The following is a 12,772-nucleotide window of genomic DNA, read 5'->3' as shown; positions in this document are numbered from 1 at the left end:
CAGCCCAGGGATAGCTAGGAGACAGCTAACCACAGTCCAGGGATAGCTAGGAGACAGCTAACCTTGGTCCAGGGATAGCTAGGAGACAGCCAACCACGGTCCAGGGATAGCTAGGAGACAACTAACCACGGTCCAGGGATATCTAGGAGACAGCTAACCGTGGATCAGGGATAGCTTGGAGACAGCTAACCACAGTCCAGGGATAGCTAGGAGACAGCTAACCATGGTCCAGGGATAGCTAGGAGACAGCTAACCGTGGTCCATGGGATAGCTAGGAGACACCTAACCGTGGTCCAGGGATAGCTAGGAGACAGCTAACCGTGGTCCAGGGATAGCTAGGAGACAGCCAACCACGGTCCAGGTATAGCTAGGAGACAGCTAACCGTGGATCAGGGATAGCTAGGAGACAGCTAACCACAGTCCAGGGATAGCTAAGAGACAGCTAACCACGGTTCAGAGATAGCTAGGAGACAGCTAACCATGGTTCAGAGATAGCTAGGAGACAGCTAACCGTGGATCAGGGATAGCTAGGAGACAGCTAACCGTGGATCAGGGATAGCTAGGAGACAGCTAACCGTAGATCAGGGATGGCTAGGAGACAGCTAACCGTGGATCAGGGATAGCTAGGAGACAGCTAACCGTGGATCAGGGATAGCTAGGAGACAGCTAACTGTGGATCAGGGATAGCTAGGAGACAGCTAACCACAGTCCAGGGATAGCTAGGAGACAGCTAACCATGGTCCAGGGATAGCTAGGAGACAGCTAACCATGGTCCAGGGATAGCTAGGAGACAGCTAACCACAGCCCAGGGATAGCTAGGAGACAGCTAACCGTGGTCCAGGGATAGCTAGGAGACAGCTAACCATGGTTCAGAGATAGCTAGGAGACAGCTAACCACGGTCCAGGGATAGCTAGGCCAGCCCAATAATAATAATAATAATAATAATAATAATAATAATAATAATAATAATAATAGTAATAATAATAATAATAATAATAGTAATAATAATAATAATTATTATAATAATAATAATAATAATTCATACATACAAAAGCCAATCCCAATCTCTCACACCTGTGACCAATTACTGACTGTCACTCTCAGCACCTGGCCTAGTGTATGCTGCTCCCTAGTGGTGGGACGTGGAAGTGTTCTGTCTAACTGTTCGCACATCCGCCATCCCTGTCCACAACGGCCCAGTAAACTCCAAGCCTACTGGATGGTAATAGTGCTCACCGTTGCCCCTAGTGGCAGGTTTTAAAGGCATCTCCCGACAGATGTCCTATTTCGAAGTGAATCTTAAGCGTATACAGTTGTGTGTGTTATGTGTGTGCCTGGGTGTGTGTGTGTGTTAGTGTGTACCTGTAGACAGTGGTAGGTTGTGTTGTGTGTGTGTGTGTGTGTGTGTGTGTGTGTGTGTGTGTGTGTGTGTTAGTGTGTACCTGTAGACAGTGGTAGGTTGTGTTGTGGTGGCAGGGAAGGATATGATTGGGCCAGCCATCTAGGTCAGAATCTTCAGTACACAGGAAGCCGTCCCCAGCGAAGCCAACGCCACACACACACCGATACACAGTCTCCGACGCCACGCCCAGGTACACACACTCTGCATGCTGACTGCAACGGTGTGTATTATCTCTACAGGGGTTGTGGGGCTCACAGACCTAAACACACACACACACTTATAATTACAACACACACACTTACAGTCAAAACACACCCATAGCCCACACCACACACACACACACACACACACACACACACACACACACACACACACACACACACACACACACACACACACACACACACACACACACACACACATACACATACACACACACACACACACTTATAATTACAACACACACTTACAGTCAAAACACACCCACACCACACACACACACACACACACACACACACACACACACACACACACACACACACACACACACACACACACGCCACACACCACACACACACACACACACACACACTGGCCTGTTTGGTGTTGTTGGCGTCTTCCAGTCCGAGACCGTAGGGTTGGTTGCCGTGGTATCGGGGGGGGCAGGGGAGACAGTGGAACCCTGGGTCTGTATTCACACACTCGGTCACACACACACCCTGCGAAACACACTACAGGAGAGACAGGTTACACACACCCTGAAACACACACTGCAGGAGAGAGAGGTTACACACACACCCTGCAACACACACTGCAGGAGAGAGAGGTTACACACACCCTGCAACACACACTACAGGAGAGAGAGGTTACACACACACCCTGCAACACACACTGCAGGAGAGAGGTTACACACACACCCTGCAACACACACTGCAGGAGAGAGAGGTTACACACACCCTGCAACAAACACTGTAGGAGAGAGGTTACACACACACCCTGCAACACACACTGTAGGAGAGAGGTTACACACACACCCTGCAACACACACTGCAGGAGAGAGCTTACACACACCCTGCAACACACACTGCAGGAGAGAGGTTACACACACCCTGCAACACACACTGCAGGAGAGAGAGGTTACACACACCCTGCAACAAACACTGTAGGAGAGAGGTTACACACACACCCTGCAACACAAACTGCAGGAGAGAGCTTACACACACCCTGCAACACACACTGCAGGAGAGAGGTTACACACACCCTGCAACACACACTGCAGGAGAGAGAGGTTACACACACCCTGCAACATACACTGTAGGAGAGAGATTACACACTTACCCTGCAACACACACTGCAGGAGAGAGAGGTTACACACACACCCTGCAACACACACTGCAGGAGAGAGAGGTTACACACACACCCTGCAACACACACTGCAGGAGAGAGGTTACACACACACCCTGCAACACACACTGCAGGAGAGAGGTTACACACACACCCTGCAACACACACTGCAGGAGAAAGGTTACACACACACCCTGCAACACACACTGCAGGAGAGAGAGGTTACACACACACCCTGCAACACACACTACAGGAGAGAGAGGTTACACACACACCCTGCAACACACACTGCAGGAGAGAGAGGTTACACACACACCCTGCAACACACACTGCAGGAGAGAGGTTACACACACACCCTGCAACACACACTACAGGAGAGAGAGGTTACACACACACCCTGCAACACACACTGCAGGAGAGAGGTTACACACACACCCTGCAACACACACTACAGGAGAGAGAGGTTACACACACACCCTGCAACACACACTGCAGGAGAGAGAGGTTACACACACACCCTGCAACACACACTGCAGGAGAGAGGTTACACACACACACCCTGCAACACACACTACAGGAGAGAGAGGTTACACACACACCCTGCAACACACACTGCAGGAGAGAGAGGTTACACACACCCTGCAACACACACTGCAGGAGAGAGGTTACACACACACCCTGCAACACACACTGCAGGAGAGAGGTTACAGACACACCCTGCAACACACACTGCAGGAGAGAGGTTACACACATACACCCTGCAACACACACTGCAGGAGAGAAGTTACACACACACCCTGCAACACACACTGCAGGAGAGAGAGGTTACACACACACCCTGCAACACACACTGCAGGAGAGAGAGGTTACACACACCCTGCAACACACATTACTCACACAGAGATAGAGGTTGTGTGTGTGTGTGTGTGTGTGTGTGTGTGTGTGTGTGTGTGTGTGTGTGTGTGTGTGTGTGTGTGTGTGTGTGTGTGTGTGTGTGTGTGTGTGTGTGTGTGTGTGTGTGTGTGTGTTTACTTCATCCTGGTCTTCACAGACAGAGCCATTTCCATGGTAACCCAGTGGACAGGGCCCACATTCCCATGAGCCATCAGTCCCAGAGTGGCAGGAGACCCCAGGGAAGCAGGGCCCAGAAAGACAGCTGTCTACACAGAGAGAGAGAGGAAGGCCATAGAGTTTGATTGGTAGAATTGACTATAAAATGTTAAAACAGACATACGAGCACTCCAGTGGTAGAGGACGCAAACAATGACAGAAATATAATTCAGTTCCATAATAACCACCTCTGGACAGGTACATCACCCTTGTCTTATTCAGCCCTACTATATTCAACAATCAATCCCTAATATTTACAGGGCAATATCTTCTACACAATAGAAAACCCAGTAGGCAGCCAGTAGTCCTTTTCTCCCACATACTGTAGGCATACTGCTCTCTCTTCTCCCACATACTGTAGGCATACTGCTCTCTCTTCTCCCACATACTGTAGGCATACTGCTCTGTCTTCTCCCACATACTGTAGGCATACTGCTCTCTCTTCTTCTACATACTGTAGGCATACTGCTCTCTCTTCTCCCACATACTGTAGGCATACTGCTCTCTCTTCTCCCACATACTGTAGGCATACTGCTCTCTCTTCTCCCACATACTGTAGGCATACTGCTCTCTCTTCTCCCACATACTGTAGGCATACTGCTCTCTCTTCTCCCATATACTGTAGGCATACTGCTCTCTATTCTCCCACATACTGTAGGCATACTGCTCTGTCTTCTCCCACATACTGTAGGCATACTGCTCTCTATTCTCCCACATACTGTAGGCATACTGCCCTCTATTCTCCCACATACTGTAGGCATACTGCTCTCTCTTCTCCCACATACTGTAGGCATACTGCTCTCTCTTCTCCCACATACTGTAGGCATACTGCTCTCTCTTCTCCCACATACTGTAGGCATACTGCTCTCTTTTCAGACATGCTGCTACTTAGAGATTTTTTTCATTGAGAACTTGAAACCGACCATGGAGGTTATGAATTTCTAGTTATTTTTGAAGACTATTCCAAAGAATGTCAGGCGAGTACAAAAAGCTATCTTTTCACATACCACTCTTAAATCTAAAAGGAACAGTGTTGGTTTCATTCCTTGTAGTGGAATAGTTATTGTTATCCCTGACCAAGTTAAAGTTGTTTTAAGGTGCTTGGGGACCATACTGTGGACAATCTGATGAACAAGACAAAACTTGATCTGACAGAGACTCCTCCACTTTGAGGAGGAGAGAGACTGACAGAGACTCCTCCACTTTGAGGAGAAGAGAGACTGACAGAGACTCCTCCACTTTGAGGAGAGAGACTGACAGAGACTCCTCCACTTTGAGCCATCTGTGGCTTTCAAAGTGCGAATGGTCAAGATCAGTATGTGCTGGAAGTCTAAGAATAATACTAACAAATTAGTTTTGAGGTGTCCGCAGTTTGTTTTTAATGATCTTGGGGGCACTATTGTACCAGGAAGAGCATGCATAAAGTGGCAGTGAACAAGAGCCCCTGCCAATGCCACCATTGAGATGTACCTGTATTGTTTGTTTTAGCTCCATGGATAAATTATTACCCTGGATTAGTGATTTAACCTGTTGGGGCTAGGGGGCAGTATTTGCACAGCCGGATAAAAAAACGTACCCGATTTAAACTGGTTACTACTCTTGCCCAGAAACGAGAATATGCATATAATTAGTAGATTTGGATAGAAAACACTCTAAAGTTTCTAAAACTGTTTGAATGGTGTCTGTGAGTATAACAGAACTCATATGGCAGGCCAAAACCTGAGAAGATTCCATACAGGAAGTGGCCCTGTCTGACAATTTGTTCTCCTTCTGTGGCATTTCTAGCGAAAATACAGCATCTCTGCTGTAACGTGACATTTTCTAAGGCTTCCATTGGCTCTCAGAAGGCGCCAGAAAGTGGAATGACGTCTTTCCTGTCTCTGGGCGAAAAACAGCAGGAGATTTTGTGAGTGGTCAGGCTGAGAACAGTGACACTGGAGATGCGTGTTCATGTGAATTCTCCATTTTTTTCTTTCAGCCTTTGAATGAATAAAACGTCGCCCGGTTGGAATATTAGCGCTATTTTACGAGAAAAATTGCATAAAAATGTATTTTAAACACCGTTTGACATGCTTCGAAGTACGGTAATGGAATATTTTTAAATCTTTTGTCACGAAATGCGCTCGCGCGTCACCCTTCAGATACTGACCTGAACGCACAAACAAAATGGTATTTGAATATAACTATGGATTATTTGGAACCAAAACAACATTTGTTGTTGAAGTAGAAGTCCTGGGAGTGCATTCTGATGAAGAACAGCAAAGGTAATCCAATTTTTCTTATAGTAAATCTGAGTTTGGTGAGGGCCAAACTTGGTGGGTGTCAAATTAGCTAGCCGTGATGGCCGGGCTATGTACTCAGAATATTGCAAAATGTGCTTTCACCGAAAAGCTATTTTAAAATCTGACACTGCGATTGCATAAAGGAGTTCTGTATCTATAATTCTTAAAATAATTGTTATGTATTTTGTGAACGTTAATCGTGAGTAATTTAGTAAATTCACCGGAAGTTTGCGGTGGGTATGCTAGTTCTGAACATCACATGCTAATGTAAAATGCTGGTTTTTGATATAAATATGAACTTGATTGAACAAAACACCCATGCATTGTATAACATAATGTCCTAGGAGTGTCATCTGATGAAGATCATCAAAGGTTAGTGCTGCATTTAGCTGTGGTTTTGGTTTTTGTGACATATATGCTTGCTTTGAAAATGGCTGTGGGATTATTTTTGGCAGGGTACTCTCCTGACATAATCTAATGGTTTGCTTTCGCTGTAAAGCCTTTTTGAAATCGGACAATGTGGTTAGATTAACGAGAGTCTTGTCTTTAAAATGGTGTAAAATAGTCATATGTTTGAGAAATTGAAGTTATAGCATTTTTGAGGTATTTGTATTTCGCGCCATATAGATGTACTATTGTGAAGTGGTTGTTCCACTGGATATCATAAGGTGAATGCACCAACTTGTAAGTCGCTCTGGATAAAAGCGTCTGCTAAATGACGTAAATGTAAATGTCAATCTCAAGGCCATCAGACTGTTAAATAGCAATCCCTAGCCGGCCTCCACCTTAGAGGCTAATGCCCTACATACATAGACTTGAAATCACTTTAATAATGGAACCCTAGTCACTTTAATTATGTTTAAATAATGTTTACATACAATCAATCAATCAAATGTATTAATAAAGCCCTTCTTACATCTTACATACAGCTTTACACATGAATTGTTAGATACTACTGCTCTGTTGGAGCTAGGAACACAAGCATTTTGCCGCACCCACAATAACATCTGCTAAATATGTGTATGTGACCAATAACATTTGATTTGATTTGATTTTAGCAGAAAGGCCAAAATCAATGTTTCATCAAATTATTTTTTACAATTGTTTTTTTACTAAAGGAGTCCTAAAATTCCAAATCAAATAGCTAAATTATCCTTGGTATGACCATCTTAAAACAATTCCACATGTTAGCTTAGACAATAGCTAAATTATCATTGGTATGACCATCTTAAGCTTAGACAATAGCTAAATTATCCTTGGTATGACAATCTTAAAACAATTCCATATGTTAGTTTAGACTGTTATGGAATAAATTATCTGTACTGTATCCTAACTGCTTCAAAAACTTCCATAGTTTACTTGGATTGTTCCTGTTCGCAAATATGTTGTCAGTGGAATAATGGTTCTTGGCCCTCTCTTTTCATCCTGTTAACCTCATTCTTGGCCCTCTCTATCATCCTGTTAACCTCATTCTTGGCCCTCTCTATCATCCTGTTAACCTCATTCTTGGCCCTCTCTATCATCGTATTAACCTCATTCTTGGCACTCTCTTTTCATCCTGTTAACCTCATTCTTGGCCCTCTCTATCATCGTATTAACCTCATTCTTGGCCCTCTCTATCATCCTGTTAACCTCATTCTTGGCCCTCTCTTTTCATCCTGTTAACCTCATTCTTGGCCCTCTCTATCATCATATTAACCTCATTCTTGGCCCTCTCTTTTCATCCTGTTAACCTCATTCTTGGCCCTCTCTTTTCATCCTGTTAACCTCCTTCTTGGCCCTCTCTATCATCCTGTTATCCTCATTCTTGGCCCTCTCTATCATCCTGTTAACCTCATTCTTGGCCCTCTCTGTCATCCTGTTAACCTCATTCTTGGTCCTCTCTTTTCATCCTGTTAACCTCATTCTTGGCCCTCTCTGTCATCCTGTTAACCTCATTCTTGGCCCTCTCTGTCATCCTGTTAACCTCATTTTCGGCCCTCTCTTTTCATCCTGTTAACCTCATTCTTGGCCCTCTCTATCATCCTACTAACCTCATTCTTGGCCCTCTCTGTCATCCTGTTAACCTCATTCTTGGCCCTCTCTTTTCATCCTGTTAACCGCATTCTTGGCCCTCTCTGTCATCCTGTTAACCTCATTCTTGGCCCTCTCTTTTCATCCTGTTAACCTCATTCTTGGCCCTCTCTATCATCCTGTTAACCTCATTCTTGGCCCTCTCTATCATCCTGTTAACCTCATTCTTGGCCCTAACTTTTCATCCTGTTAACCTCATTCTTGGCCCTCTCTGTCATCCTGTTAACCTCATTTTCGGCCCTCTCTTTTCATCCTGTTAACCTCATTCTTGGCCCTCTCTATCATCCTGCTAACCTCATTCTTGGCCCTCTCTGTCATCCTGTTAACCTCATTCTTGGCCCTCTCTTTTCATCCTGTTAACCGCATTCTTGGCCCTCTCTGTCATCCTGTTAAACTCATTCTTGGCCCTCTCTTTTCATCCTGTTAACCTCATTCTTGGCCCTCTCAATCATCCTGTTAACCTCATTCTTGGCCCTCTCTATCATCCTGTTAACCTCATTCTTGGCCCTGTCTTTTCATCCTGTTAACCTCATTCTTGGCCCTCTCTATCATCCTGTTAACCTCATTCTTGGCCCTCTCTTTTCATCATATTAACCTCCTTCTTGACCCTCTCTATCATCCTCTTAACCTCATTCTTGGCCCTCTCTATCATCCTGTTAACCTCATTCTTGGCCCTCTCTTTTCATCCTGTTAACCTCATTCTTGGCCCTCTTTATCATCCTGTTAACCTCATTCTTGGCCCTCTCTTTTCATCCTCTTGACCGCATTCTTGGCCCTCTCTTATCATCCTGTTAACCTCATTCTTGGCCCTCTCTATCATCCTGTTAACCTCATTCTTGGCCCTGTCTTTTCATCCTGTTAACCTCTTTCTTGGCCCTCTCTATCATCCTGTTAACCTCATTCTTGGCCCTCTCTATCATCATATTAACCTCATTCTTGGCCCTCTCTTTTCATCCTGTTAACCTTATTCTTGGCCCTCTCTTTTCATCCTGTTAACCTCCTTCTTGGCCCTCTCTATCATCCTGTTATCCTCATTCTTGGCCCTCTCTATCATCCTGTTAACCTCATTCTTGGCCCTCTCTGTCATCCTGTTAACCTCATTCTTGGCCCTCTCTTTTCATCCTGTTAACCTCATTCTTGGCCCTCTCTGTCATCCTGTTAACCTCATTCTTGGCCCTCTCTGTCATCCTGTTAACCTCATTTTCGGCCCTCTCTTTTCATCCTGTTAACCTCATTCTTGGCCCTCTCTATCATCCTACTAACCTCATTCTTGGCCCTCTCTGTCATCCTGTTAACGTCATTCTTGGCCATCTCTTTTCATCCTGTTAACCGCATTCTTGGCCCTCTCTGTCATCCTGTTAACCTCATTCTTGGCCCTCTCTTTTCATCCTGTTAACCTCATTCTTGGCCCTCTCTATCATCCTGTTAACCTCATTCTTGGCCCTCTCTATCATCCTGTTAACCTCATTCTTGGCCCTGACTTTTCATCCTGTTAACCTCATTCTTGGCCCTCTCTGTCATCCTGTTAACCTCATTTTCGGCCCTCTCTTTTCATCCTGTTAACCTCATTCTTGGCCCTCTCTATCATCCTGCTAACCTCATTCTTGGCCCTCTCTGTCATCCTGTTAACCTCATTCTTGGCCCTCTCTTTTCATCCTGTTAACCGCATTCTTGGCCCTCTCTGTCATCCTGTTAAACTCATTCTTGGCCCTCTCTTTTCATACTGTTAACCTCATTCTTGGCCCTCTCAATCATCCTGTTAACCTCATTCTTGGCCCTCTCTATCATCCTGTTAACCTCATTCTTGGCCCTGTCTTTTCATCCTGTTAACCTCATTCTTGGCCCTCTCTATCATCCTGTTAACCTCATTCTTGGCCCTCTCTTTTCATCATATTAACCTCCTTCTTGACCCTCTCTATCATCCTCTTAACCTCATTCTTGGCCCTCTCTATCATCCTGTTAACCTCATTCTTGGCCCTCTCTTTTCATCCTCTTAACCGCATTCTTGGCCCTCTCTTATCATCCTGTTAACCTCATTCTTGGCCCTCTCTATCATCCTGTTAACCTCATTCTTGGCCCTGTCTTTTCATCCTGTTAACCTCATTCTTGGCCCTCTCTATCATCCTGTTAACCTCATTCTTGGCCCTCTCTTTTCATCATATTAACCTCCTTCTTGACCCTCTCTATCATCCTCTTAACCTCATTCTTGGCCCTCTCTATCATCCTGTTAACCTCATTCTTGGCCCTCTCTTTTCATCCTGTTAACCGCATTCTTGGCCCTCTTTATCATCCTGTTACCCTCATTCTTGGCCCTCTCTTTTCATCCTCTTAACCGCATTCTTGGCCATCTCTTTTCATCCTGTTAACCTCATTCTTGGCCCTCCCTATCATCGTATTAACCTCATTCTTGGCCCTCTCTATCATCCTGTTAACCTCATTCTTGGCCCTCTCTTTTCATCCTGTTAACCTTCTTCTTGGCCCTCTCTTATCATCCTGTTATCCTCATTCTTGGCCCTCTCTATCATCCTGTTAACCTCATTCTTGGCCCTCTCTGTCATCCTGTTAACCTCATTCTTGGCCCTCTCTTTTCATCCTGTTAACCTCATTCTTGGCCCTCTCTGTCATCCTGTTAACCTCATTCTTGGCCCTCTCTGTCATCCTGTTAACCTCATTTTCGGCCCTCTCTTTTCATCCTGTTAACCTCATTCTTGGCCCTCTCTATCATCCTACTAACCTCATTCTTGGCCCTCTCTGTCATCCTGTTAACGTCATTCTTGGCCATCTCTTTTCATCCTGTTAACCGCATTCTTGGCCCTCTCTGTCATCCTGTTAACCTCATTCTTGGCCCTCTCTTTTCATCCTGTTAACCTCATTCTTGGCCCTCTCTATCATCCTGTTAACCTCATTCTTGGCCCTCTCTATCATCCTGTTAACCTCATTCTTGGCCCTGACTTTTCATCCTGTTAACCTCATTCTTGGCCCTCTCTGTCATCCTGTTAACCTCATTTTCGGCCCTCTCTTTTCATCCTGTTAACCTCATTCTTGGCCCTCTCTATCATCCTGCTAACCTCATTCTTGGCCCTCTCTGTCATCCTGTTAACCTCATTCTTGGCCCTCTCTTTTCATCCTGTTAACCGCATTCTTGGCCCTCTCTGTCATCCTGTTAAACTCATTCTTGGCCCTCTTTTTCATCCTGTTAACCTCATTCTTGGCCCTCTCAATCATCCTGTTAACCTCATTCTTGGCCCTCTCTATCATCCTGTTAACCTCATTCTTGGCCCTGTCTTTTCATCCTGTTAACCTCATTCTTGGCCCTCTCTATCATCCTGTTAACCTCATTCTTGGCCCTCTCTTTTCATCATATTAACCTCCTTCTTGACCCTCTCTATCATCCTCTTAACCTCATTCTTGGCCCTCTCTATCATCCTGTTAACCTCATTCTTGGCCCTCTCTTTTCATCCTCTTAACCGCATTCTTGGCCCTCTCTTATCATCCTGTTAACCTCATTCTTGGCCCTCTCTATCATCCTGTTAACCTCATTCTTGGCCCTGTCTTTTCATCCTGTTAACCTCATTCTTGGCCCTCTCTATCATCCTGTTAACCTCATTCTTGGCCCTCTCTTTTCATCATATTAACCTCCTTCTTGACCCTCTCTATCATCCTCTTAACCTCATTCTTGGCCCTCTCTATCATCCTGTTAACCTCATTCTTGGCCCTCTCTTTTCATCCTGTTAACCGCATTCTTGGCCCTCTTTATCATCCTGTTACCCTCATTCTTGGCCCTCTCTTTTCATCCTCTTAACCGCATTCTTGGCCATCTCTTTTCATCCTGTTAACCTCATTCTTGGCCCTCCCTATCATCGTATTAACCTCATTCTTGGCCCTCTCTATCATCCTGTTAACCTCATTCTTGGCCCTCTCTTTTCATCCTGTTAACCTCATTCTTGGCCCTCTCTATCATCCTGTTAACCTCATTCTTGGCCCTCTCTATCATCCTGTTAACCTCATTCTTGGCCCTCTCTTATCATCCTGTTAACCTCATTCTTGGCCCTCTCTATCATCATATTAACCTCATTCTTGGCCCTCTCTTTTCATCCTGTTAACCTCATTCTTGGCCCTCTCTATCATCCTGTTAACCTCATTCTTGGCCCTTTCTGTCATCCTGTTAACCTCATTCTTGGCCCTCTCTATCATCGTATTAACCTCATTCTTGGCCCTCTCTTTTCATCCTGTTAACCGCATTCTTGGCCCTCTCTATCATCCTGTTAACCTCATTCTTGGCCCTCTCTATCATCCTGTTAACCTCATTCTTGGCCCTCTCTGTCATCCTGTTAACCTCATTCTTGGCCCTCTCTTTTCATCCTGTTAACCTCATTCTTGGCCCTTTCTTTTCATGCTGTTAACCTCATTCTTGGCCTTCTCTGTCATCCTGTTAACCTCATTCTTGGCCCTCTCTTTTCACCCTGTTAACCTCATTCTTGGCCCTCTCTATCATCGTATTAACCTCATTCTTGGCCCTCTCTATCATCCTGTTAACCTCATTCTTGGCCCTCTCTATCA

General features: G+C 45.1%; 1 protein-coding gene across 1 annotated transcript in view; it reads right to left on the bottom strand.

The window, feature by feature from the left end:
- LOC106577471 (thrombospondin-2-like) overlaps positions 1 to 12,772 on the bottom strand; it is a gene marked incomplete at its 5' end in the record, with an annotated part of 128,856 nt that overhangs the window by 100,787 nt on the left and 15,297 nt on the right. Inside the window, 3 exons of the mRNA XM_045700575.1 lie at positions 1,444 to 1,662; positions 2,000 to 2,134; positions 3,780 to 3,907. Of these exons, the coding sequence (XP_045556531.1) occupies positions 1,444 to 1,662; positions 2,000 to 2,134; positions 3,780 to 3,907 (482 nt within the window). The remainder of the gene's footprint in view (positions 1 to 1,443; positions 1,663 to 1,999; positions 2,135 to 3,779; positions 3,908 to 12,772) is intronic.

Source organism: Salmo salar, chromosome ssa18 (assembly GCF_905237065.1).
Source record: "Salmo salar chromosome ssa18, Ssal_v3.1, whole genome shotgun sequence".
NCBI classification, from domain to species: Eukaryota; Metazoa; Chordata; class Actinopteri; order Salmoniformes; family Salmonidae; genus Salmo; species Salmo salar.
This window is presented reverse-complemented; position numbering and strand designations above follow the sequence as displayed.